The sequence below is a fragment of the Rhineura floridana genome, chromosome 3, assembly GCF_030035675.1.
Source record: "Rhineura floridana isolate rRhiFlo1 chromosome 3, rRhiFlo1.hap2, whole genome shotgun sequence".
In the NCBI taxonomy this organism is placed as follows: domain Eukaryota; kingdom Metazoa; phylum Chordata; class Lepidosauria; order Squamata; family Rhineuridae; genus Rhineura; species Rhineura floridana.
Genome location: NC_084482.1, coordinates 10605943 through 10631283, shown reverse-complemented (window position 1 = coordinate 10631283; position 25341 = coordinate 10605943). Strand labels below are relative to the sequence as shown.

General features: G+C 42.5%; 1 protein-coding gene across 6 annotated transcripts in view; it reads left to right on the top strand.

Annotated features, from left to right (window-relative positions):
• The first annotated feature begins 2181 nt into the window (after positions 1-2181).
• The window catches only part of RBM10 (RNA binding motif protein 10), a 42464-nt gene continuing 19304 nt past the window's right edge, over positions 2182-25341 (top strand). For 4 of the 6 annotated variants that reach the window (XM_061614411.1, XM_061614410.1, XM_061614409.1 and 1 more), the window contains exons 1-7: positions 2182-2407; positions 17193-17313; positions 18870-19056; positions 19644-19835; positions 19975-20044; positions 22459-22532; positions 24522-24608. In XM_061614411.1, the coding sequence (XP_061470395.1) occupies positions 17297-17313; positions 18870-19056; positions 19644-19835; positions 19975-20044; positions 22459-22532; positions 24522-24608 (627 nt within the window). In that variant the 5' untranslated portion in view covers positions 2182-2407; positions 17193-17296. Of the gene's footprint in view, positions 2408-2522; positions 2701-11590; positions 11656-17192; positions 17314-18869; positions 19057-19643; positions 19836-19974; positions 20045-22458; positions 22533-24521; positions 24609-25341 lie in introns of those variants that run through there. The other 2 variants (XM_061614408.1, XM_061614407.1) reach the window with 2 other exon arrangements.

The following is a 25341-nucleotide window of genomic DNA, read 5'->3' as shown; positions in this document are numbered from 1 at the left end:
GGAGCAAGGGGCGGGAAGGAAATATTTAACTCTTCTGGGTTTCCTGATAGCGCCAAAAGAGGCTCGACGCAGACGTCAAGGAGCAGCGAGCAAGCTTTTGAGTTCACCAGCATCCTTCATCAGGTCGCAGGTTGTGAAGAAAGAAAAAAAGAGGACAAAAAAGGATGTTGCTTGTCACGACGAAAAAGAACAGTATACATAGTATTAACAGTCTCATCCAACCCGATAAAGAGTTCTAGTGAACTCAAAAGCTTGCTCACTATTTTGTATCGTTTTGTTTGGTCCTAATACAGATATTACATTCCTATTGCTTTTTTTTAAAAAAATAATCGGTCAACATGACCGGTTTTAAATTTTCTTTATAAGATATTTCTCAGGAAGTAGGGGTGGAAATTCAATTCCAGCTGCCTTTTATTTTAATCTAGAAAGGGCAGGTCCGATTTAGTCTTCCCTCCCGTGCCAAGTCTACAAAATGACTAATAAGGCTGCAGTCCTATAGCTGGGAGTAAGGGCACAATCCAACTCACATTTAGACTGGGTTGAGGGGAATTGGGTTGGCGGACCTCCAGTTGAGCAGGCTGGGTCCAGTCGAGATTAGCCTAAGTGAAGCCAGTGTTAGCCCCGAAAAAGGGGCATTCTGGGGGGAGGTGTTAGGGGACGGGCTGAGGTGAGGGGACTTGGGCCACATCCAGCTTGTGTTTGGAGTGCTCCTTCAGGTCCCAATTCAGGCAAAAGTCATGCCGGGAAAAAGGTTGGTCTAAGAAAATTAATACAATATAAGTCAATGGAGAGGTTAACTCCCTGGTAGGGGTATTTGGGAGAGCAGGCTTTTACTTTCTGGTCCCTGCATGCCAACTAGGGTTGCCAGGTCCATGGCCTGAGATTGATCCTGTATCTTTTTGTTGTTGTTATGTGCCTTCAAGTCGATTACGACTTATGGCGACCCTATGAATCAGTGACCTCCAAGAGCATCTGTCATGAACCACCCTGTTCAGATCTTGCAAGTTCAGGTCTGTGGCTTCCTTTATGGAATCAATCCATCTCTTGTTTGGCCTTCCTCGTTTTCTACTCCCTTCTGTTTTCCCCAGCATTATTGTCTTTTCTAGTGAATCATGTCTTCTCATTATGTGTCCAAAGTATGATAACCTCAGTTTCATCATTTTAGCTTCTAGTGACAGTTCTGGTTTAATTTGTTCTAACACCCAATTATTTGTCTTTTTTGCAGTCCATGGTATGTGCAAAGCTCTCCTCCAACACCACATTTCAAATGAGTTGATTTTTCTCATCCTCTTTTTCCACTGTCCAACTTTCACATCCATGCATAGAGATCGGGAATACCATGGTCTGAATGATCCTGACTTTAGTGTTCATTGATACATCTTTGCATTTGAGGACCTTTTCTAGTTCTCTCATAGTGGTCCTCCCCAGACCTAGCCTTCTTCTGATTTCTTGACTATTGTCTCCATTTTGGTTAATGACTGTGCCGAGGTATTGATAATCCTTGAAAAGTTCAATGTCCTCATTGTCAACTTTAAAGTTACATAAATCTTCTGTTGTCATTTAGTCTTTTTGACGTTCAACTGTAGTCCTGCTTTTGTGCTTTTCTCTTTAACTTTCATCAGCATTTGTTTCAAATCATTACTGGTTTCTGCAAGTAGTATGGTATCGTCTGCATATCTTAAATTATTGATGTTTCTCCCTCCAATTTTCACACCTTCTTCATCTTGGTCCAATCCTGCTTTCTGTAGGATATGTTCTGTTTCTGCATATAAACAAATAGGGTGATAAAATACACCCCTGTCTCACAGGAGAAGAGAAAGTCAGCCAAGTGCGGGTGTTCTTGCAACTCTGTAATGGGAAAAAACACAAGGTAGAATTCTCCCTTCCCCCTGCACAACTTGTAAAGAAACAGTATCTAAGAACACCTGCACTTGGCTGACTTTCTCTTCTCCTAAAGATACAGGATCAGTCTCAGGCCATGGACCTGGCAACCCTAATCTGTAGAGATAAATCTGCCGTACGATCCGACTCGCTAGACCGCCTTAAGGGGGCGGCACTTAAAAGGATGTTGGAGGAAAGGGAGAACCTGAGACTTGTCTAAGCGGATTGGCTTTTGCTTCTCAAGGCGAGCACTGATTGACACTCACTTCCTGCCAATCCTGTCAAAGAGTGGGCGGTCGTTGCGGGACAGCACCAGCCAATGTGCTCCCTCTCACGCTCTCGGGGAGGGGAAGGCGATTGCCCGCTCCGGTGTCACCGACGGTGACGACGAAGCAAGGAGAGTGTTGGCCGGGAGGGGGCTGCAGAGGCGCCGCCATTTTGTGAGGCGGGTCGTGTGGTCAGGGCAGCTGCGTTAGGGATAGCTGCCCTCCTCATCCGCCACTGGCGCAAAGGAAGTGTTCCCCAGGTGAGCGAGGGCGCTGGGAAGAGGCCGGGCGCGCAGGAGGCGGGGCTTTACGGAGACTTGAGGAAAGCGGACCGGACGGCCTGGTTTGTTGTGCCGGGAGACTCGGCCGTGACAGGCTGGGGGCTTGACTGCGTGAGAGCTCCGGTAGCGGTCCGTTGTGGTGGGCCTTCCCGAGGAGTGGCTGTCAAGCTTCACAATATGGCTGCGAAAGCGTCACACAAGACAGGCTTTTGGCACTACTTTAAACGGCCAACAACAGGTCTATTGTGGCGGAAGCCGCTCAGATGCCTGAAGTGCGTTCCTCATTTGGCAAACGCACACGCGGGTATACCGGGGGGGGGGTCGGGGAATAACCAATAATGGAGCAAAAGGACTATGAAGGTCTGTAGTATGTGTTGTAGCACCGTAAAGACGAACTTTGTGCCCCAAGCTTTTGTGGATCGCAGCAGACTTCATTTTGTGAATGGGGGTTCACTTTATTTGCACACACTGATACAGACATGCATTACTGTAAATAATGGGGTCAAAAAGTTGTGAAATGCAAAAGATCCTGTAGATCTATGGAAGTTCTGTATAGCCAAGATAAAGCAGCATAGAGGCTTGTTACCCCTAAAAGGCTAACTGTAATTCTAACCATGGCTATTCACAAGTAAGTCCTGTTGAATTCAATAATGCTTACTCCCAGGTAAGTGGAGTTCTTTTGCTGCCACAAACTAATACAGATCAGCATCAGATAGCTACTGTTGGAAATCAACATCAGGATATGAAAATTGATTGATTTATGCTATTAGGCTTTGTATGATGTGCAGTATTTAATCTCACCCTCCTATAGTGTTTGCAAGATACAGAAGCCAGCAGTTTAAGGTCTTAGTAGTGGGGAATGAAAGACTTGTTAAGTCATGAGATCTGACGTTCTGTAGCAGCACAGGACTCTTAATGTTAAATAACAGCTGACAGGATCTTATCCAAATACTTTGGGGGGGGGATACCAAAGATGAAAACTTGCGTAGTCTTGTCCTAAACTTGCAAGAAAGTCCTAATGTAAATGGAACTTATTTTCAAATACATGTGCATAGAATTGCAACCTATGATATTTTGATTGATATATGAGCAAAATCTATTTTATGATAACTTGAACCCAATATTTTTTGAGTGCTCTATTAGGCTTAGATGGTTGCTTTTCACCAAATGGATTTAAATATGAATAATACTAGATAAATATTAACTCTGGGCTGTGTCCAGTGGTGCTGTTTCACTCACACAACAGCCTTCTACTTGCCCAGTGGAACTCCCCCTTCCTCTCCTCTCTGCTGCAGTCCCCTATGCACTCTCAAAATATGCTCCAGAAGGTTGGGGGACCCTTTGGAGTAGGGAGGAGGAGGGAGCAGCAAGTCTCATGTGAGTGGAACTCTATTTGTGCACCTTTGGATACATCCCAATTGAAGCTATATACTTTTAAGAATGTAACATTTCAATGCCATGAGGTATGGTTACTGTTGAATAATCTGAGGAGGTTTTCCATGAGACTTTTGTGATAGGAAACATGAGACAGGCATGAACTGGCCTCCTTAGATTGGAAGAGTGTTACGTAGAACTTGACAAGGTGTTACATATAACTTGACAGGGAGCCTCTGCATGAGGTGAATCTGTGCCATATGAATTACACAAGACTAGTCTTAGTTGTGGGATTTTAGCACAAAAGCACTCTGCTTTTGGAGTTGTGGAGTTGTGGAATTAAAGCACTCGGGCCCTGTTTTCTACCTTGGTTTCATGCTTTATGTATATGCTTAGTCTGTAGGACAGAGTTGTTTGTGTTAATACAACAATAATTAAAATGCCAGTTAATAGGCTTTAAAAATATAGGCAATATTTTTTGAAGATAAGAATTGATTTAGCCATTTATGTACCACTCTTCAGATGATAAGGATTGCAAAATGTTGTTAAACCAGTAAACAATTAAAAGCAGAGTTAACAATAATTCAGCATTAATACAAAAACTAAAGGGCAAAAAGGTTTTTACGTGATGCTGAAAAGAACTTAGCAACCTGGGAAGCATCCTTATACCAAGTCAGACCAATGGTCCATCTATCTCAGTATTGTCTACAGTGGCTCTCCAGGGTTTCAGAAGGGACATTTTCAGTCCTACCTGAAGATGCCAGTGATTGAACTTGGGACCTTCTGCGATTAAAGCAGATGCTCTACCACTGAGTAGTGACCCTTCTTGGCACTAGATGACCTGCCCTGTGGAGAGCATTCCACAATTTTGGGGGGCACTGTAACCAGGAGATCATTCCACAGTTGGGGCATGCAAGAAGAATGGCCCTATATCTGGTCATCATTTATCTCACTTTCAAATATAGAGGAACCCAGAGAAGGACCTGTGAGGAAAATTGTAATACCCAGGTTCATGTGAAAAGAAGCAGCACTTTAGCTATCTAGGTCTTTAGTTGTTTAAGGCTTTAAAGCAGAGCTGGGGAACCTGTGGCTGGCTGGCCATAGGTTGTTGGACCACAACTCCCATAATCTCTGGCCATTGTGCATGCTGGTTTAGGCTGATTGGAATTGGGAATCCAGCAACAAGTGGGCCAAAGGTTCCCCCATTCTTGCTTTAAAGGGTAGAACTAGCATTTTGAATTATGCTAGAAAAGAGACTATGTGTAAGTGCAGCTGTGGGAACAAACTGTTGAGATATGATCCATACTCTTAATTGTTGTAAACTGCCCAGAGAGCTTTGGCTATGTAATAAATAATAATACTCCCATTTATTTTGTTTACTGCATTTTCCAAACAGTCTTCCAAGTGCAGGCATGTATAAAAATGATCTACGTACAGACAACATATGAACGTAATAGAAAACCAGGAACTAATTCAGCAACAGGATCCATAGGGTGATCTCTAGTTGTAGTGTCCCACCTGAGCAAAGAGGACTTGCTGTTCCTCAAGAGCAGTTTGGAGGGCTAGGACGGTGGGAGGAGAGGAAAGGTGAAAACTCATCACATCCACAAGCATAATGTTGGATTTCACCCACAATATATATTTGATGTTATTTGAGATAATATCTTCAGTATTTAAAAATGAAGAAATAACTAGGTAGAGATTTTCTGTTATTCCTGTTTAGAATGGGGTATTTTTCAGTGTAGAATCTATGTAATTGCCATGCATACCACTAAAAGCTTCTCAGAGGGGAGATGAAAGCTCCACTGTGTTGTAATCATTCCCCTTCTGCAAATGCAGATGTCCTCACAAGAGGATTGGTTTATTCCTATGATGTTTAATTTATCTTACTGTCTGTTCAGTTTTGCAATGTTAGGATGCTAATTGAACTTAGGTGCACACACAAATTACAGAAATTTAAGTTTTAAAAATGCAATTTACCTCCCTCCCTATGTGGGGAGACAGGGTAAGACTATTTACTTACAAACCAAATGCTCACAACCTCCCACAAGCCAGGACTGGTTGTTGCTGGCAAACTTGTCTTTACGTACCAACCTATTATTTCATCTCCTATGGAGAGTCATAATTTGACAGCTAAGTTAATTGCAGAGCTCAGGTGGAGTGTATAAAATGAAGAGTATGAGATCACTCTTGAAGTCTCAGTGGATTGGTGAGGATGGTGTCTCATGAAGATTTGCCAGTCCCTAGCCCCCAATGTCAAACATAGTATTTGACAAAGCACACGAGAATATGGCATAGTCAGTGGAAAAGGTTGATATTTTCCTCATACTCCTTTCTTTCACAAAGAAAAACAATTTGTGATTGATACTGGAAATGGAGTCAGATTTAGGAAATTGCAAATGCTTTGCTTTAGCATATTTGGTACTACATCCAGATTTCATTCAAATTAAGCTTGAAAAAAGAGACAGTAATGGATTTGGTGAAAATGTTTGAGCCAGTGTGTCAATTAGTAACAAGGGCCAGATTGGATATATATCATTAGCTGGACGTTTGCTACAGAGTAGCATGTTCTGTCCTTCATAGAATGTCTGTAGATATTGGGACAAGTTCTGTGTTACTAAATTGATTTTTCTTCTAGCTTAGGCTCCTGGTGTGACTAGTTCTAAATGCTCAAAATTACAATTTGGGTGCTTTGAATACTGAGCTAGGCTTAGAAGTCATCTTTAGAAGAGTAAGAACAAAACTGAGTAAACGATGGTTACCTTTTAGATATTCCTTGTTTCCTTATTTCAACTTATCTCCATGCTATAGGTTACATTACAGTTTCCAATCACAGGAGTTGGCAGGAGGTGCTTTCATGTGCTGGCTGCACAAAAATACCTCAGGTCACATGAGTTGTATGCTCTTACAGCTTTGCTGTACAGGACAAGGTCCTATTGCATGAGGAAAGTGGAAAAAATACTTGGTTTTATACTTCATGTGGGAAGATAAAATTATGGTACTCTCATTCCAAAGATTTATAAATCATGATGTAAGCCCTAAAATAATGACATTGTAAGGGATTTAAAACGGAAAATGCATTGGGGTAGGGGTTGTGGTGTTTTTTTCTTGTTTGGATATCATTAGCAAATTGCAGCCAACTTTAAAGAAAACCAGGTGCACAGTAAGCTTCTTACTAAGAAAAGCAGTTAAAAATAGTTTATTTATTTATTTTATTTAATTTATATACCGCCCTAAGCCAAAAAGGCTCTCTGGGCGGTGTACATAGAGTTAAAAGTACATATATCTTACTTGAATCATCTAAAATTATATGAAAAATACTTACACATATAAATTCTTCATCCAACTTTCATAAATAGTTTTGTTATAACTTCTGTTGTGTGAAGAACATTCTAAGCTAAATATAGCTCTATACCTGGGCACACCTGACTATAATTAAGAATACCTATTTTTTCTGTGTAAACTAAATTAAAGGCAAAAGGTTGAATTCCTCATTCAACCCATTTGGAATCATAGTACCCAATTCTAAAATCCAATGTAATTCTCTACGTAATAAAATATCTGTATCTCTTCCATGTACCTTTTCCAGAACCCAAAACCTGCATTCTGTTATAGAACAAGGACATTGATTGTAATGGTCTACAAGAGGGGCCCCTCTTCTGTTGTTTCTTAAGTTACTCCAATGTTCCCCTATCCTTATTTTTACCATTCTTGTAGTTTGCCCTATGTACAGTTTCTTACAGCCACACTGTATAACATAGATCACTCTATCTGTGCTACACGTAGAAAAATGCCTAAGATGATATTTCCTCTGATTAGTAGGATTCACAAATTCTGTCATCCTGCTAATGTTTTTACAAAAAATGCAGTGCCCACAGGGATGATGACCCAGGGGAGAAGTTGCACCTGGGAGTAGATTCTGCCTCAATGGTACCCCACCTTTGAAATCACTTTTTACTAAAATGTCCTTAAGATTCCTAGTTCTTTTATATGAGATTTTTGGACAAAAACAAAACTATTTATGAAAGTTGGATGAAGAATTTGTATGTGTAAGTATTTTTCATATAATTTTAGATGATTCAAGTAAGATATATGTACTTTTAACTGTGTGGTTGTAAATATACATATATATATATAAAAATTCTTTTCTGTTTTAGCCCCTGATGAAGGCTTGGTTGTACAAGCTGAAACGCGTTGGGCTTTGAATTTCTATCATATATTTCCAAGCATCTTTTGGATATTAATTTTTCACAAGATTTCTGTTGTATTTTCAACTATAATTCCTACCTATTTTTAATATAGTACTTTTGTACATAATAAAGACTCTTTCAGCATCCTGGTTTTTTACCTCTTGTTGCTCCCTACAAATTGCTGGCCTACAAATGTAGATTTTTCTTTTGGAAGGGAGGCAGAATGTAAGTTTTAAAATATTGTTGAGTTGTGGAAAGTTTCTTACTCGTAGAATACTGTCGGAACCTTTATATTTCATTGTGTTTTAAAAAATTAATAATAAGCATTGGAAAAGTCATGTAAGAGAAGTGGTGACTTAATTTGACAGTGGGAATCAGTTCTTCTTGGTATATTTTAATTGTTTGTACATTTGGAAGGGTTAAAGAGAAAGTTGCAGTAGTTATCTTGAAGAAAATTATAATAATTCACTAATAGGCAAAAAACCTTGCGGTTTAAGAATATACCTATAGCCCACAGATATTTCTACCAAACTTTAAAAAGCAGGGAAATTGGGCAGCTATAGTGAATGCACCAGGGGAGCAGGAGACCTGAACTCCTCTCTGAGATATTGTACTGCCCTACAAATTGGTCAAAATGCAAACACCATTTGGGTTGGTCTTTCACAGTCCAATCCACTTACTGTGTAGCTTGGAAGAATTTGGTAACATATGCCTCTGAGCATATGGTGAGTGGTGGCAACACCTGCCATCTCCAAAGATGGAGAATTATATTTTTGTATGTTTGTTGGTGTTCTTCTTACTTTGCTTCTTTCCTGTGTTACTAATGTTTCTACAGAGAATCTAAACTAGAAAATTTTATTTCCCTCATTATTCATCCTAGAAATCTGTGTCAAATTTATTTTTATTAATTTCAAAGCCTTTTTATTGATCAGTGTCATATGATGGTGAAGATAGCCTTTTTGTTTCAAACTGGAGGTTATGGTCTATTTCTGTTTTGGGTGCATTAACAGTTGGACCTGAAACTGCAGTTTAATGTAAAATCAGACTGATTACAATATGCTGCTACTTTAGCAATGACTCTAGTTGTTGGAAAAAAGAGGATGCATGTTTTCAGCCTGCTATGTTTAAACCACTTTATTTAAGGCAAAGTGTTCACGATCAATTAAAAACATAGAGCACACCCAGAATTTTGCTAGAATATATTTCACCTCCCACTGTTTTATCTTGTGCAAATTGAGACACTTCTGAGGTCCACTGGAGACTATTTTGCAGAAGTCAGTGCCATTATTCCACAATTATGTTTGGAGTTTTTTTAGTATAAATTTTGCAAAGTGTTGCTGTACTTCTCATATTCATAGAAACAAAATCAAAAGAAAATGATTTCCTATAGAAAACTTCACTAAAATTGCAAAGTAAATCAGACATATTTAAAGTGACCATCTGAACTATATCAACTGTCTTAATAATGTTGCTTCCTCCCGGCTAAAACAAGATCAGCACAGTATATATCTTTTTTCTATTATTTGGGCTGATTACAGGTGTAGCCACCACTCACTCAGAGGCACATGTTACCAAATTCTTCCAAGCTACACAGCAAGTGGATTGGACTGTGAAAGACCAACCCAAATGGTGTTTGCATTTTGACAACTTTATAGGGCAGTACAATATCTCAGAGAGGAGGTCAGGTCTCCTGCTCCCCTGGTGCATTCACTATAGCTGCCCAATTTCCCTGCTTTTTAAAGTTTGGTAGAAATATCTGTGGGCTATAGGTACATTCTTAAACCGCAAGGTTTTTTGCCTATTAGTGAATTTCCCTGCTTTTTAATCGGGGAGGTAAGAAATGGGATCCTGTGCAAGTTTGCTGAGAATGGATTGATCATTTGCATGCTTATTGAGTTCTGTGGGATTTACACACACACACACCAGGCAATCATGCTTAGCATAGGTGAAACTGACCACAGGGGATGGGGAAGGGAGGAGGGGGAGGAGGGAGGGGTGGAAAGGCAGAGGGGAGGACTGGGATGGGAGCAGGCAGGAGGGGGAGGGGAGAAAAGGACAGATGTGGTCGTTTGCATCTTTATTGTTCAGTGGGATTTACTCCCGAGCAATCATGCTTAGGATAGGTAAAACTGATGGGGGGGGGAGGGACGGAGGGCTGGAGTGGGCAGGGAAGGCGGAAGGAGGAAGAGGGGAGGAGAAAGGGAGAGGAAAGAGGAAGGAGGGAAAAGGCAGGTCTGATCATTTGTATGATTATTGAGTTCAATTTGATATACTCCTATGCAATCATGATTAGGATAGGTAAAACTGACCAGGCTGGGCCTGCCAACCAAGACGTCTTCTGTATCTTTCACAGTTGGGCAGGGGGAAGGGACAATTCTACCTTGTGGTTTTTCCCATTACAGTGTTGCAAGAACACCTGCACTTGGGTGACTTTCTCTTCTCCTAAAGATACAGGATCAGTCTCAGGCCCTGAACCTGGCAACCCTACCTCCCACCCAAATTTAAAACAAAGCTGTCCCTGGACACATCCGCACCAGGCCTCTATTACACTTTGGACAATCATTATTTATCTATTTATTCAGTGTATTTATATACCGCCCCATAGCCGAAGCTCTCTGGGCGATTTACAATAACTAAAAACATTAAAAACAAATATACAAATTTAAAAACACATCTTTTAAAAACAATTTAAAACAATTTAAAACAATTTATCATGGCTTCTCTCAAAGCCATGGCTCAAAGCCAATCATGGCTTCTCTCAAAGAATCCTGGGAAGTGTAGTTAGTGAAGGGTGCTGAGAGTTGCTAGGAGATGCCCTGTTCCTCTCAAAGACCTTTAATCAGAGTGGCTGACTGTTAAACCATTCTCTCAGGGGAACAGGAGTCTCCTTGCCCAGCAGCTGTGAGGCTTTTAGAACACTGACAGTTGGTCCTTACTGAGCATGCCCCGCGCTATAATAGGCTTCCAGCCAAAATTTCTTAAATTAATTAAAAATCAACCGGGCATTTTTTAAACTTTTAAACTGCAGTAGATGAAGGTCAGAGTATGGGGCAAGGTCAGTATTAGGATTACAGGTACTCTGAGAACATGGCTGATTTTTAATGAATTTCAACAGATTATGAGAACAGAGAAAAAAGTCCAAAAGGGCTCTGAGTTTTTTTCTCTCTTTTTAGACTTTGAACTCTCGATTCTCTCTGACTGTGTTGTGTATTGCCATGAAAATTGAGAGGGTTGTTAAGCAAGCGTTTCTGAGTTCAGAACTATACATTTTGTAAGGTTTTGTTTTGAAATGAGCTTATGGGAAGCCTCAGAATGGCATGGGGGATATTTCCCATTTAACATTGCGGAATGTGAGAAATCCCCGCTGACTATAGTATACAGCCACTGTCTTGGCTGTATAATATTGCTGAAGGGAATGAGGAAAATACTGCAACTTGGAGAATAAAAAAATTGGTTGTGCAAAGAAACTGCTGAACCAGCAGTGCTTGAGTCCCTCAAATTGGCTGAATTCTGGCACTCTTCTAAAAGCTACAATTCAGTGAAAGAAATGTATTGCAGGATTATGTCTCCAACACAGCCTTTCCTATTTTCTTTCAGGAATTGTGTACACATTATGTTGTATCCTTTGAGTGCTGCCCAAGTAATTGCTGCATTTACTTCAAGGTAACTGCAAATCTATCCTTAAGCTGTGGCTACAGGTAGTTAATTTGGGCTGCTTCCTATGAAATTACATTCCATTGAACTCAGTAATATTTCCATGGGATTAGGTTGTTTGATGGATTCTTGCTGATGTCTGAGAATTGTAGCCTGTCTTGAACATAAAATGAGATGCAGTAGTGGCTGGTGGGGGCAATGTTGCTCACCTGGCTTCCCAGCACTGCATTGCTGCCGTTCTCTGGGAGGGAGAGGGACGCAGGGCAAAGGCAGGTAGATTGGATTGGCTCTGGCACTGCACCTGCACAATGCAGAGCTCCCCACAGCCTTGCCCCTCCCCCTCTTGATAGTCAGCAACAATACGCAGTGTTGGAAAGCCAGATGAGCAACACCCACACTTGATTCCCTGGCTGCTACTGATGAGATGAATGGAAGTTAGCCCAGCCAATGAATCCAAGGATGTGTGCTCCAGAAGCCCTTACACTAGCTGTAACCTGTTGTGGGGGAACAGCATATTTGTTTTTTAAGAGTTCCAGTTTATCTCAGAAGTTGGGACTAAGTGCCTCTTGGAAATTCATAGGGTTTTCCCCCCAGTCTTTGACACTAGTGACAAGCTAATCTAATGGTCAAATCTACAAGTTAAGGATATGCAGCCAGAAAATTCTTCCCTCATGTAAGCTTTGGATGGTTGCTGACAGGCAGACTTCAAAACTGAAATAGCTACTCATCAGTAAGGGTGGCCATTGACCCAGAAACCAAGCCTTGTAACAAATGCAAGTGCAAGCTGTGCCTCCATATTTATTATGGGACTGAATAATATTTGCCATACGATTAAAGACTCATTTGCCTTCAGTTTCTCTAATGTGATATATGTCATCACAGGTCTTTGGTTTACATTCCATTCAAATGTATCTGTCTCTGCACAAGACTTGAATGAACACAGATTAAAAGTTAAAATGTGAACACAGAAACTAGTAGGGGAAAGTTTCATTTAATTCCAGCTCCAAAGTCACTGTGCTTAAAACAAAAGATGTCTTAGGGGACAAGAGGTTACTAGACTGAAAATTAATTACATTGCACCTTCGCTTGAATAAAAGCTAGTTAAGTCAGTGGAAGCAGTAATTCTTTCATAAGTTATATTGTGCAAAGAGCCAGTGTGGTGTAGTGGTCAGAATGTTGGACTATGACCTGGGAGACCAGGGTTCAAATCCCCACACAGCCATGAAGCGCACTGGGTGACCTTGGGCCAATCACTGCCTCTCAGCCTCAGAGGAAGTAATGGTAAACCACCTCTGAATACCACTTACCATGAAACCCCTATTCATAGGGTCGCCATAAGTCAGAATCGACTTGAAGGAAACACATTTACATTTTTTATTGTGCAGATTGACTATTAGCCTGCAAGGGTTTGGTGGGCCTGAACCTATATACGTCTATAGCATATTGATGCCAAATTGACTGAATTGGAAAGTAGCTTCCAACATATAATTCACAATAAATAATCAATTTAAAACTATAAACCACTATAACAATAACAAGAATAAGAAATAACGCTACTCACTAGCAATATTTAGCCCAGCAAGAATGAGAAAATCAGATAAATAATTAAAACTTAGGTAAGCACATCATATAGAACTCAATAAAACCTTCCTTTGAGTGAAAGTGATTTTAAACAAAAAAAGTCTTCATAGTCCACTTGAAGGCCTGTAATGATGTGGCCATATATATTTCAATAGGCACAGAGTTTCACAAGAGCGGGACCACTGCTGAGAAGGCCCTATCTCTTGTGTCAGCCAATATAATTGTTCTTACATGCAGGAACACCTGAGTGCGCTGCAAGTACCCTGGTCCCAAACTGTTTAGGGCTTTAAAGGTCAATACCAGCACTTTAAATTGGGACTTGAAATTCCCTAGCAAACAGTGCAACTGGTACAATATACATATTGCATGTATGTATATTCAGCTGACTGGTTCATGGTTAATCTCAATGTATGGTCTATTTATTATAGAATGGAATTGGAGAGAGGGCAGGGTATCATCCATATATTAATGATATTACTTTCTAAATCCCTAGCTCCCAGCAATTTCCTATACATTAGGGGTGGGGAATTAGACCTAGCCGGCAGGCCAGATTTCAGAATTCCCCACCCCCATGGGTCAATTTAGACAGGTGGGCGAGACTACCCACCTATCAGTCATCTAACTTCATGATGATGATTTCAGGTTATTGATACCTGTCAAAATTTAAAGGCGGTATTGTTGGTTAAAATGTTACTGAGTAACTTTTGAGACTTTGGGCTCAAGGGACAGAGAACCTGAGTTATAGCTCTTGTCTCTGAGATTCAGTAAGACATCCAGAGTACAGCTTGGGAGCCTCCTGGCCCACGTTGGAGTGGTGGTAGCTTCTGCCTTGCAGGGTTGGTTTTTGCCCTGGTTTTTTGGGGCCAGTAATTCTTGACAAAGGGTATAATCAACCCTGTGTTTTGGGCCAGTGATGTATAGTGACAGTCCTCATGGTTATCATGGCAGTCATGAAATCCTGAATCTGACAAGATGACCCTGACACAGAGATTGCAGATTAGTGCCCTGGAGTTCTCCAAAATTACACTGAAACCCACTTCCACCAGTTCTGTTCTATCACTCTGGCCCCAAACCAAGTACATACAGCCCCTCATATCTGGCTCCTGTAATTTACTACAGTTGACAAACTGGAAAGTGGGAGTGAGGAATTGTGTGATGGAAATGTAGTGGCTGCCAAAGGGCTTAAAAGGTTTTATTTTTTCATTATCAGTAAGTGTGCATCGTGATATTGCAGCCAGCTGAGGAGTCTGCCTCATGCTCAGGCACACATGGATCTGTATATGAAAGCTTATCCCTAATAAGCTCATGTGACTTCAGCAAACGTACTGTGTTCTTTGCATTTCTTCTACCTTAGGTTGGCTGTTGTTAATCTGCCCCCCCCCCGCTATATGTGCAACCATGTATTTTGACCCACTTCAAGGTCTGTCTCCTGATGGAGTCGGCTGTTGCTCATGAATGCTCATACCCAAATAAACTAATTTTGGGTAAAACTGCATATATACTCACCCATTCACTTTCTAGCGGTTTGTTTTTGTGCTTCTCCCCCCCCCCAATCCTATGGGGTTCAAACAGCTTGTAGCAATTTAAAAAATATTAATAGTACTTCCCTCTTGGGCCTCATAATCTAAGGTGACATGAGCCTGCTGCTAAACATCTAATTCAGTTCTCAAAAGACTCAGGGCAGAACTCCATGTGACATTCATTATGAAGCTGCTAACAAAACTAGAATGTTTTCCTCTTGATTGTTATTTCTTATATTTAATTTAAAAACATCTGTACTGCTTATCGTTGGAAACCATGAAGTGGTTTACAGTATTAAAACAACATTTGAAGCATAAATTATAAAAAGCAAATACCATATCAAAATATAGGATGACAAGAACTCATGTTAATAATAGTTGGGGAAAGCCTGAGCACAGAGGTGTTTTTTTTTTACAAATGTCAGAAACACCTTACTGTTGGTTCTTCCCAAACAGCAGGATTTAGTTAGAATTTCCTGTGTCATTTTCCTGCCTTAGAGGGCAGCCAGGCTGGGCCCTGGCCAGGGATCCCTCCTTAGGGTAGGAGGGTGATGCTTCTGCTCTGTGATAGCATCAGGTCCTGCCATCTGGCCCGGCCGCAGATTGCAGAGAGGGAGCTCCCAGCCCCCCCATGCCGACAGTGTGGGCTTCCATAAGCCCACATGCATGCCCCACCTAGCTTTCCTGTTAGTGTGAATGCCGTGCACGCATGCCTGCCATCACCCAAGATGGTGGCGGGGGCTTCCCTCGGGCTGACGCCCCCATTGCCGTGTTAGTTGATGGCAGGCATGTGTGCTACGCACACATGGCATTCACACAATACAAGAAGTAGGTGGAGCGTGTGTGAAGGCTTATTGAAGCCCGTGCTGTCTGTATTGGGGGGAAGGTGCCTGGGAGCTCCCTGTCCGAGATCTTCAGCAGGGTTAGCCTTGCGCCACCTGTATGGGTTTTGTGTGTTGGGCTATAGCGCTGCTGGCCCAGGGCCGGCTGGTGCCCATGCCTGGCACTGACCCTGCTACCCCACTTCAGAAAAGTTGCAGGCAAGTGACACAATTCAGTCTGATTAAATGTGTGTGTATGTGAAATGTATAGTTTTCAGCAGCTGCACGTTGAGTATTATACGCAGTTCCACACTTAGCCGTTTCCGCTGAAGCATTTTTCTATAGTTGTGCAGATAAGCACTCGCAACAAGATTGCAACTACCATCCTTTAATATTATGCCATGTGGAACTATGTGTATTACGTGGAACTGATAAGACTCTTGACAAAGTATTGCGTGTGTGTGAGATTTTAAAATTGTTTTTAAATGTTTTTTTTAAAATGTTATTTTGTTTTCAGAATACTGAATCTGTTCTGTGTCACAGCTATGTTAAATTCAGCGACTTCAGCTTTTACTTGTCTCCTCTTGCCAGCTAGGCTGTTGGCATCCATTTATAATAAATAAGCAATCAAACAAATAAAACAAGAGGCATTAGGAAAATGGCAGCTTTTGTACGTGGGGGAGAGTATAGTATGTTTATCTATCCATGCATGCATGCAATCTGTCAAGTTCAAATAGCAAATGATATAGTAGCAAAAGAAGCTTGTTTATTACATTTGTAGAGAGTTTTTGTTAATTTTCTGTTGTCATGCACAGGGATGAACACAGAAGTTGTAAGCTCATAGGGTTGCCTTTTTTTCGTAAGTATATGCCTCCAAGACATATAGTTAATCCTGGGGTGCAAATGAGAATGAGAGAACATAGTTTACGTTGTAAAGGGATTTTCTTTTTGCTGTATTTATGGTGGCTTAGTGTGCTGATGCTCACAAGTGCTTTAGACCCATAAATCTTTCTAAATCTCTCTCAAACCTCTGAAATGCAGAAGAGAATTATCTCACTGATGGGCACAATAATGACACATTCAAGATCATATAGCTGGTTAGGAATACATTTATTGAGATTTGGAACATAGGCTCATCTGATTAAACTACAAGAACTTGGCTAGGAATGGTAATCTTCTCTTTTAGTAAGATGGAGTCGGAGGTGTGTGGTGGTTCTCCACTAAGGTTCAAGAGAAATGACAGTTTACAATGAGAATACAGGGAAATACTGTCAACACTCATTTTGTGGGATAAGCCACACCCCTTTACAAGTAGGAAACTGAGGATTAGTGACGTACCTAATACCCATGAACTAGGACTGAGCTGAGCATGCATAAACCCAGCATTGAGAGACCAGATTGGCATTAGCAAAGTTGAAGAGGTTGGTTCTTTGGATAGCTCTGGAGCTGTGTGTGAGCACTGTAGAGAAATGGCAGAACTGAGAAATAACCAGATAAATGAGATGTGTACATGTGCATGTGAAGCTGAAGAGGCATTGATGTTTAGTTTTAAAAAGATGCTGGTGCCAAGCTACAGTGAGAATCTCTGGGTGAAAGCACTGCTGATTTCCTGTTTTCTCTGCAGGGATTATTTGCATCCCTCTTTTCATGACATCCTTGAATGAGAGCTACCTGCTGAAGAGCCTGGTGTTGGGAGATTCCTGAAGCACTTGTACTTCACGGATAGCAATGGAGTATGAGAGGAGGTAAGATATTCCTCAAATTATTTCTGGACCTTGAGATGGAGTAAAGGCACAGGTGGTGAACCCCTTTGTTTGGTGGGCTGAATCCAAAAGTGGCCGCTCCTTCTTGGGCCACCTTTGACAGGTGGGCAGGTCTGGTCACCTGTTCCAGAGAGGTTTTACCTGTCCCACACCTTCACATTTCACATGATGTCAGGTGTGCGATAGCTTGGTGTGGGCATTTGAAATGGTCATGCGAGCAAATTGGCTGAGGGGTGGGCTCTAATGTGGCCTGCATGCTGGAGGTTCTCCACCTCTAGAATAAAGTTTGTCTCTTCTTCCTGGGACATCAGATTATGATATTATTATGATTTCTGTGTTTGTTGCTAGAGTTATCTAGGCCTTGCCACTAGGCCAGTAAACACTGGGATGAGTTCTCTAATTCTAGGGTCTGCTTTGCTGTGCTGGAAACTACATGGAAACCTAATTTAAGAGCAGTCTCTTTTTAATCACTGCTAACATCAGCTTTACTATTAGCAGGGTGGGGGATTCAACACTGCAATAAAATGGTTGGGATCTCACCTCTTCTGCACAGACCTCCACATATCATGAAGTCTTGCTCAAGAGTGCTATGGTGCAATATAGGGAGAAGAGTTTTAAGTTTGGGACTTCATGTGAATAATCTTAACTCCCATTTCCCCTACTATTCTTTATGTTTAGTGCAAGACAGAGGCTTCATAATGCATTCCATAGAAAGCAGGTATAGGAAGGCTTGGTAATGCTTTGGGGGGGCAGTTGAATGCAAAGCCTCCTCTGCATTATTCCAGCTGGGGAATCCCCCCCTTTTTTTTACTAGAATGGCAGAAGGAAGTAGAAAGCCCTGGTCTGCAGCTTTGTCATCCACATGCTCTGGCAAGAGGCAGATGTGCCACAAGTAATAGTAGATCACTGGATCCTATTTTGAGAGCTTAAACATTATTAGTGAAGTGCAGAAGGGATGGGGTGCTTTTATTTCCACTGCACTCTGTCATTAGACTCGGATGTAATTCACAGTAGCATGGGAAGCATTTGGGTGAGAACGAAACACATCATTGGCCTTGCTTACATGGCTCCTGCATACAAACCAATATTACTGGAACTGCAAGGGAAAGCAGCTTTCACACCACTTCAGTAACATATGAATCGGCCCTTAGATGTTGAGACACAGATGCAGCGAGGAGTCAGTGATGCTTTTGAGCTACCAGACCTTGTTGGTTGGTTGCATAGCATCCCTACTCATGTACACCTTGTCATGAAAGTGCCTTAGATGGTATCCAGAATAGTATTCCCTTGCTGACTTTCGTTGAACTTCCCCTGAGTGAAAGGGAAAAAATCCACTTGTTATTGGCTTGATAAGACAAAAAGGGGAGTTATTTCTTTGGACGCACTAGGTTTGCTCAAGCAAACTCTGTCAGTTCTCATCTGTGTTCCTCAATTATGGTGCTAGGGAACTCTGGCAAAAGGGCTTATAGAGAATACTTTCATTGGTGGTGTTACTAATGCTTCAGTATTGTGAATTACCTTTATTTTATACACTCTAGAGGTGGTCGTGGGGATCGGACTGGTCGGTACGGTGCTATTGACCAGACACTGGATGAGAGGTCAGAAGGCCGGAACCAGAGGGACCATGACTACAGAGATATGGATTATCGATCCTATATGCGAGATTTCAACAGTCAGGAGCCTACCAATGACTATGATGATTCCTCTGAGGAACATAGTGTGGAGGTAAGGTGGGGTTTGGGGCTCTTGGAAGATGCCTATTCTCTTTGGAACGTCCCTCTTCTAGGGAGGTAGAATGGTGTGGGCTGTGTGTCTCTGAAGAGCTGCCTGCTCCAGAAGAAATCGTTAGGTGGGGCAGGATTTCACAGCTGTTTTCAGTGAGCAACTGGCATTGAAAGGAATGGAGTTTAGCACCTAGTGTTTGTGCTCCTAGATGTAGTTTTACAAAACTTGTTGTGTGGGGATTGTAACAAGTTAAGTAGCCACCACAACTAAGTATGTACTCAGTTGCGGAGGTTAACTGTATGTTGTGTCAAAGAATCATGGAGGGAAGTTGCATCAGTGCTGGAACAGAGACTAGAACTGTGTTCGTGAAGAAGTAATTGTTGCTAATAAGATGCTGTGTGTTTTGTACAATAGCCTGTCTTATGCTGCTGCTATAGGCAGAGGAGGGAAACTGATGGTGGTTCTGTGATTGCCAGGACATTTAGTAGGATATTGGTACGTCTTGACCAGCAGGACTTGCCATTACTCTGTCAAAGTCTTATCGTCTACTTTGCTGAGCAGCTCTCTCCTGTACTGTTCTTACCCAGGATTCCTATGAGGCCTCCTCTGGATCAGAATCACAACGCAGAAAGCGGGACAGTCCCAGTGAGCAGCTGGGATTTCCTGGTGATGGTGACTACCGGGACCAGGACTACCGCACTGAGCAAGAGGAGGAAGAACAGAAGGCTAGCAGCATCATTATGCTGAGGATGCTGCCCCAGTCTGCCACTGAAAACGATGTATGTTAGAGGATTGGGCTGGGAGACAGTGTTTCTTGGATCCTTGCATTATTGCCATTGGTTCCTTATTTAACTAAGTCTTCATTCTTTAACACACCCCGGTGTTGGTTTTGTTGACTACCTTTATACTTCTGTGCAGATTCGGGCCCAGCTGCAGTCACATGGATTCCAGCCCCGTGAGGTGCGGCTGATGCGGAATAAAGCTTCAGGTGAGCTCCTGTTCATAGTTCTGTCTTCTCCTTTCTCTTGGTGTGGCTATAGTGTTTCACCTACCATGTGACACACTCCAAACTAGAATGTGGTATTCCAGATGTGTGTGCATGTGGAGCAGTTTTGCCCTGTGGCATTAAAGATACAGTTTTGGACTCTGCTGTGTACATTCCCCTACAGTGTTTATAACCAACCAGGCTTTCAGATATCAGCAGTGGATTCAGAAATAGCCCCTAATGTGCTATGTAGTTCTGTGTTGCCAGCATCCTATAAGCCTGAAACTCAGTAGTTCCCCTGCTGTGTGACTGACCTGAAAAAGTAGTAGAACATTGAGGTCTAGTCCTGACTCCTTTTCTTTTCATTGCACTTTTATAAGTGTGAGCATCCTCAGATCTAGCAATTAAGCATTTCTTTCCATATGGAGATCAGTTCTTCTTGTGTTTCTGCCTTTCTTGTTTGACCTCTTTCTCTGTGGTAGAAGACACCCCCCCCCCAAAAAAAAACCCCAAACAAACAGTGGAAGAATGAAGACAATCCCTTTGGACATATACCGTGTCTTCCATTTGGCCATATTTGATGAGATATGTTGGTTTGCAGTGATTCATCTTGGATCTTTGCAGCTTAAGTTGAGCTCCTTTTTAACAGTGGCACTGAGGGAACAAATATGAAGGCAGGATGCACAACGTTTGACCCACCATGTTGAATGCAACCCTCTGGCTATATATGGCCCACCAGGAAGTTAATAAATCTCATCTTTTTCCCCTGCCTGTTTGTGGGAAGGCAGGGAGGGAGGATTTGCAAGTAGCTGTCTGACTACAATTCTTGATTGTTGAGCTGGTTGGTGGATCCTAAGTTGTGCGGGCCTACACTAAGGAAAGTATTTGCCAATAAATTGAGGTGGCACTGGAAAGTAAAATGAGGGCATAAGTTTCTCCAATGAGAAACTGTCAGGCTGTGTCCAGTCTGTAGCTTAGGACTATTTTTTGAGTAAAGTATTAAACCAAGCAGGTAAGTTTGCTCCTTGTTTCCAGGGTTACTCCTTGCATATCACATACACTTGCTGCTTGTGAGTCAGGGCTGTGTACCTTTTCTTTTTTTAAAAAGCAAGGTATGTATGTGACTATAGTCCTCTGTATCTGCCCTCTGTTATACCAGGCCTGAAAAGGACTGGTCAATACTGCAAGATGGAGGGTACAGAAAGGCACCCTGCTTCCATGGGCAGCCAAAGGCTGAGAGAAGCAAATAAAGATTGCAACCCATTACATAAATGGAAAATTCCATTTTTACAAGAGCAGGGACTGCAGACCTTGAGAATAAAAATCCCCTGGAGAACCGTAACCTCTTGAGCTGTCTGTAGCAGACTGCTCCTGTGTGTATCTGTTCAATTTCTTAAAAAACATTTCATCTTCCAGACTAGAATAGCAAGCCAGTTCATAGACCCAAAATGTTTATTTCCAGTATTGCTAAGGGGAAAACTGGGGAAGAGGGTAATCATTGCCATAGTAGCTGGTTAGATTCAGTGCCTCTTCTCTGAGTTTGTTTCAACCTTCTTCTAATCTAGGCACATATTGTTACTTGTGTTTATGTAGCTCATTCTTCTTTACAACAGCTCTTTGAGAGAGAGATCACTATTAGTTCTGTTGTATAGATGGGGAAATGAGACTGAGTTTCTGGCCTAAAGTTGTCCAGTGAGTCTTGAGGCTGAGCTTGGGATTTGTATGCAAATCTCCCAGATTCAAGTCCAATGGATCACAGCTGTGTATCTCTTGAAGACATCATAGCTGTTGAGCCCTTTGACATCAGGGCCCTCTGTGGTGGTTGTTTTTTAGAACTCTTTCCAAATAAGCAGGCACTGCAGCTTAAAGGGTGATAGCACAAGTACCATAATATGGCAGTAAGAAGGAAGCTCCTGCACAGATACCTTGAAACAACTTTTGCTTATACTGTATTATGGAAGAAGTGGTAGATAGATAACAGAAACTCTAGTGCTAGTGGAAGTGGTAGGAATAGAGCTGCTTGGAGCCATCACTCTCTCTTTCAAGCCCTTGTGCCAGTGGAGGCATTATGAGTTGGCTGATACAGGCGTTGGACTGGGAGTTAAGACTCCACAGTTCTGTTTCCAGTTCTGGGAAAGTAAAATTAGACATTCCAGTAGCAGTGAGTACCATCTATGTAGCCAAACATTTCTTGTTTAGGATGATCAGAAGAGCAGGCAATTCCCTTTTTGTGATCAGCATCTGAATCTGCATCACCCCACTTTTCAACTAGGGTGCCCTTTCTGTGCCTTTCCACTCTTCCCCGTTTCTCCCCCGCACCCTGCCCTCGCCCCATTTGGTACAGCGACAGGGATGCGTGATGTTGGCTGGATCTGTTGACTAACACACTGCGTCTGTATCTGAATGCTGTCCTCCAGGTCAGAGCCGGGGCTTCGCCTTCGTCGAGTTTAATCACTTGCAGGACGCTACACGATGGATGGAAGCCAATCAGGTTGCTTTGCTGCACTTGAAACCCACAAGTACTGCTACTGTTAATGAACAATCCAAACACCTGGTTCATATGACAAGCCCAAGCCGCCTTCCCATAGGGAATCACTGAAGGGGAATGGGGAAGAAGAGTTAGGTCTGAGTCAGATATCCTGCACTGTCGCTAGTCTCAGGAATCAAAGCAGAGTAGCAAGTACCAGGAATTTGACTTCTGGGGTCCACCCAAGACCCAAAAAAGGTCTTCTAATGTGTTAGAGCAGGAACTCAAAGTATCAGGACAAGACTTCTAAGTGGAATTAACAACTCAGGGAGCATCTGGATTTGATTTCCTCATTGGGGAGCTAAGAATCTAGGCTTAATTCACAGTGGTGGGGACTGGAGGAGTTCTTAGTATTAAGAAATAAGAGTTTGGGGAGTTAGGACTCCTGTGTGCTCTTCCTGCTCTGGAAATATGCATGGTCTTCCATGTGAAAAAGGCTCCAACAGTCTTGGGGCTTAGCTAAACAGTCTCATCAGATGTCTGCCAGAGATTATTAAGGCAGTGTTGTGAGTTCACTGACAATACAGTCAGGATTCAGGACTGGAAGCTTTCCTTAGAGGACTTGTCTCCTACCTCACCGCAGCTCTAGGTTGACAGCCCACCTATATGAGACCCTCTGTTTCAATCCAGCACTGCAGGATCACAGTAGAAATGTGAATAGCCACATGCCAAGATATTAGGCCCCCCAACTGTGTCTGTTCTGACCAGAGTTTCAAACTGTAATCTTGTTTCCAAGCAGCCATAAAGTTGGTGAAAATGCACCCCTAGCCCAAAATGTTTGGGTTTTCCAGTGTTTATGCAGTCATGGCAGTTGCCTCTGCCATCTTCTCCTCCTCCTCCTCCTTCTGTTTTCTTGTGTTGGCAGCGTAGCCAGGCCGTGTGTGCGCATCCCCAGTGGGAGCTGACACATGTAGCCCTGGCATGGATGAGATGATGCGCTTTGCTCTGGATGTGGGGTGGGGCAGAAACGGGGCTAATGGGCAGATGTGGGTGAGGGATTCTTTCGAGCACAATCTTATACAAGTGTGCGTGAAAGTGGCAATGTGTTATCTGTGTAGGATGGCAGAGGCCAGAGGTAGCATCTGTCCGAACAAGGTTCTAGCCTATGAGTCCTTGAGTTAAGTGATCCTAGCAAATGCTTTTAGAAATTGGTGTGGCTTATCTCTCTAGTTCTTAGAAATTATGGGTCCTGGTAATCATGTGATGCCCTTCACCAGGTGTTGAGAGTCAGGAATTGACTGTAGCAGTAATTTTTCAGAGAACAATTCAGTTGGGGTTGTGTGCATGGGCAGAATAGGATAGGAAGTCAAATACTGAACATCTGGGGATGTGTATGTAGCTTAAAACCTTATTCTGGGTCTCCCAAATGTTTCCATCTCTTGAACAGAGTTGCAGCCAGAACATTGGGTGTTCCTCCAAGCATGCCCTTAAACAGAAGTTGACATAAATATAGCCGACATCTGTACTGAATGAGGGATTGATGTCTAGCTAGGAAGAGATGCCCATTGTGGGGGCACAATGACTCTGGGTTGGGAGGAGGGAATGGAAATGCATGTTGCTAGCTTTCAGGATGGAAGCTCAAGACCGATCATTCTAGTGGCATAGAGGTTATTGTATGGTGGTGTCTTGGAGCATGGCTGCATTTTCTCTGTCTGTTTCTCCTTCTCTCCATCTTCCTTTCTCTGTCTCTCTCCGACACACTCTCCCTCCCTCACAGCAGCCGGACGTCCCGGTGCCTTGGGTAGAGACAGGTGCCTCTGTCGGCCAGGTTAGGTGTGCGCTAGCCAAGTAGCCAAGCTCCAAGCCTCTCTCGGCCTATGCTCCCTTCCCTCCCTCACCCTCATCCATTCAGCTGAAGGGTTTGAACCTCTCCTTCTTCCTGCTGCGGCAGTGACGGGCACCTTCTCTCCACCTCGGCTTCAGAGTCTCATTGCAGTGTTTCTCTCCCTGCAGCACTCCCTCACTATCCTTGGCCAGAAGGTCTCCATGCACTACAGTGACCCTAAACCCAAGATCAATGAGGACTGGCTCTGCAGTAAGGTACCTGCTTTGAGATCTGTTTAGGAAAGGAGGCTGCCATGTGGGGTCAGAAGGGTGGGGTGCGAGGGTACTATATGGGTAAGGTGAAAGATGGAGTGAAGGCTGCAGGGCTGAGAAAGAGAATGGGATTCTGCTGTGGAACAGTAATGGTTAGCATCTTCCAGGCACAAGGCCACTTAGCAAGGGACAGTGCAGTGTGAAAATCCAAATTCCTTGATCAGAATAAATTAAGTAAAGTTTTTACTTATTTTGAATAGTTTTCCTTTCAAGAGCAGGATTTAAAATGCTTTTGACAATGATTGAGGGAACTAGAAGGAGAAAGGGTACAGTGAATACAGAATTGTTGTTGTTGTTGTTATTATTATTACATTTGTATACCGTCCCATAGCCGAAGCTCTCTGGGCGGTTTACAACAATTAAAAACATTAAAAACAAATATACAAATTTAAAAACACTTAAAAAAAAATTAAAAACACATGCTAAAATGCCTGGGAGAAGAGGAAAGTCTTGACCTGGCGCCGAAAAAATAAGTGTTGGCGCCAGGTACACCTCATCAGGAGAATCATTCCATAATTTGGGGGCCACCACTGAGAAAGCCCTCTCCCTTGTTGCCATCCTCCGAGCTTCCCTCGGAGTAGGCACCTGGAGAAGGGCCTTTGATGTTGAGTGTAGTGTATTCTGCCTTTCTCCCAGAACTGGGACTCAAGGCAGCTTACAAAAATTAAAACAAATA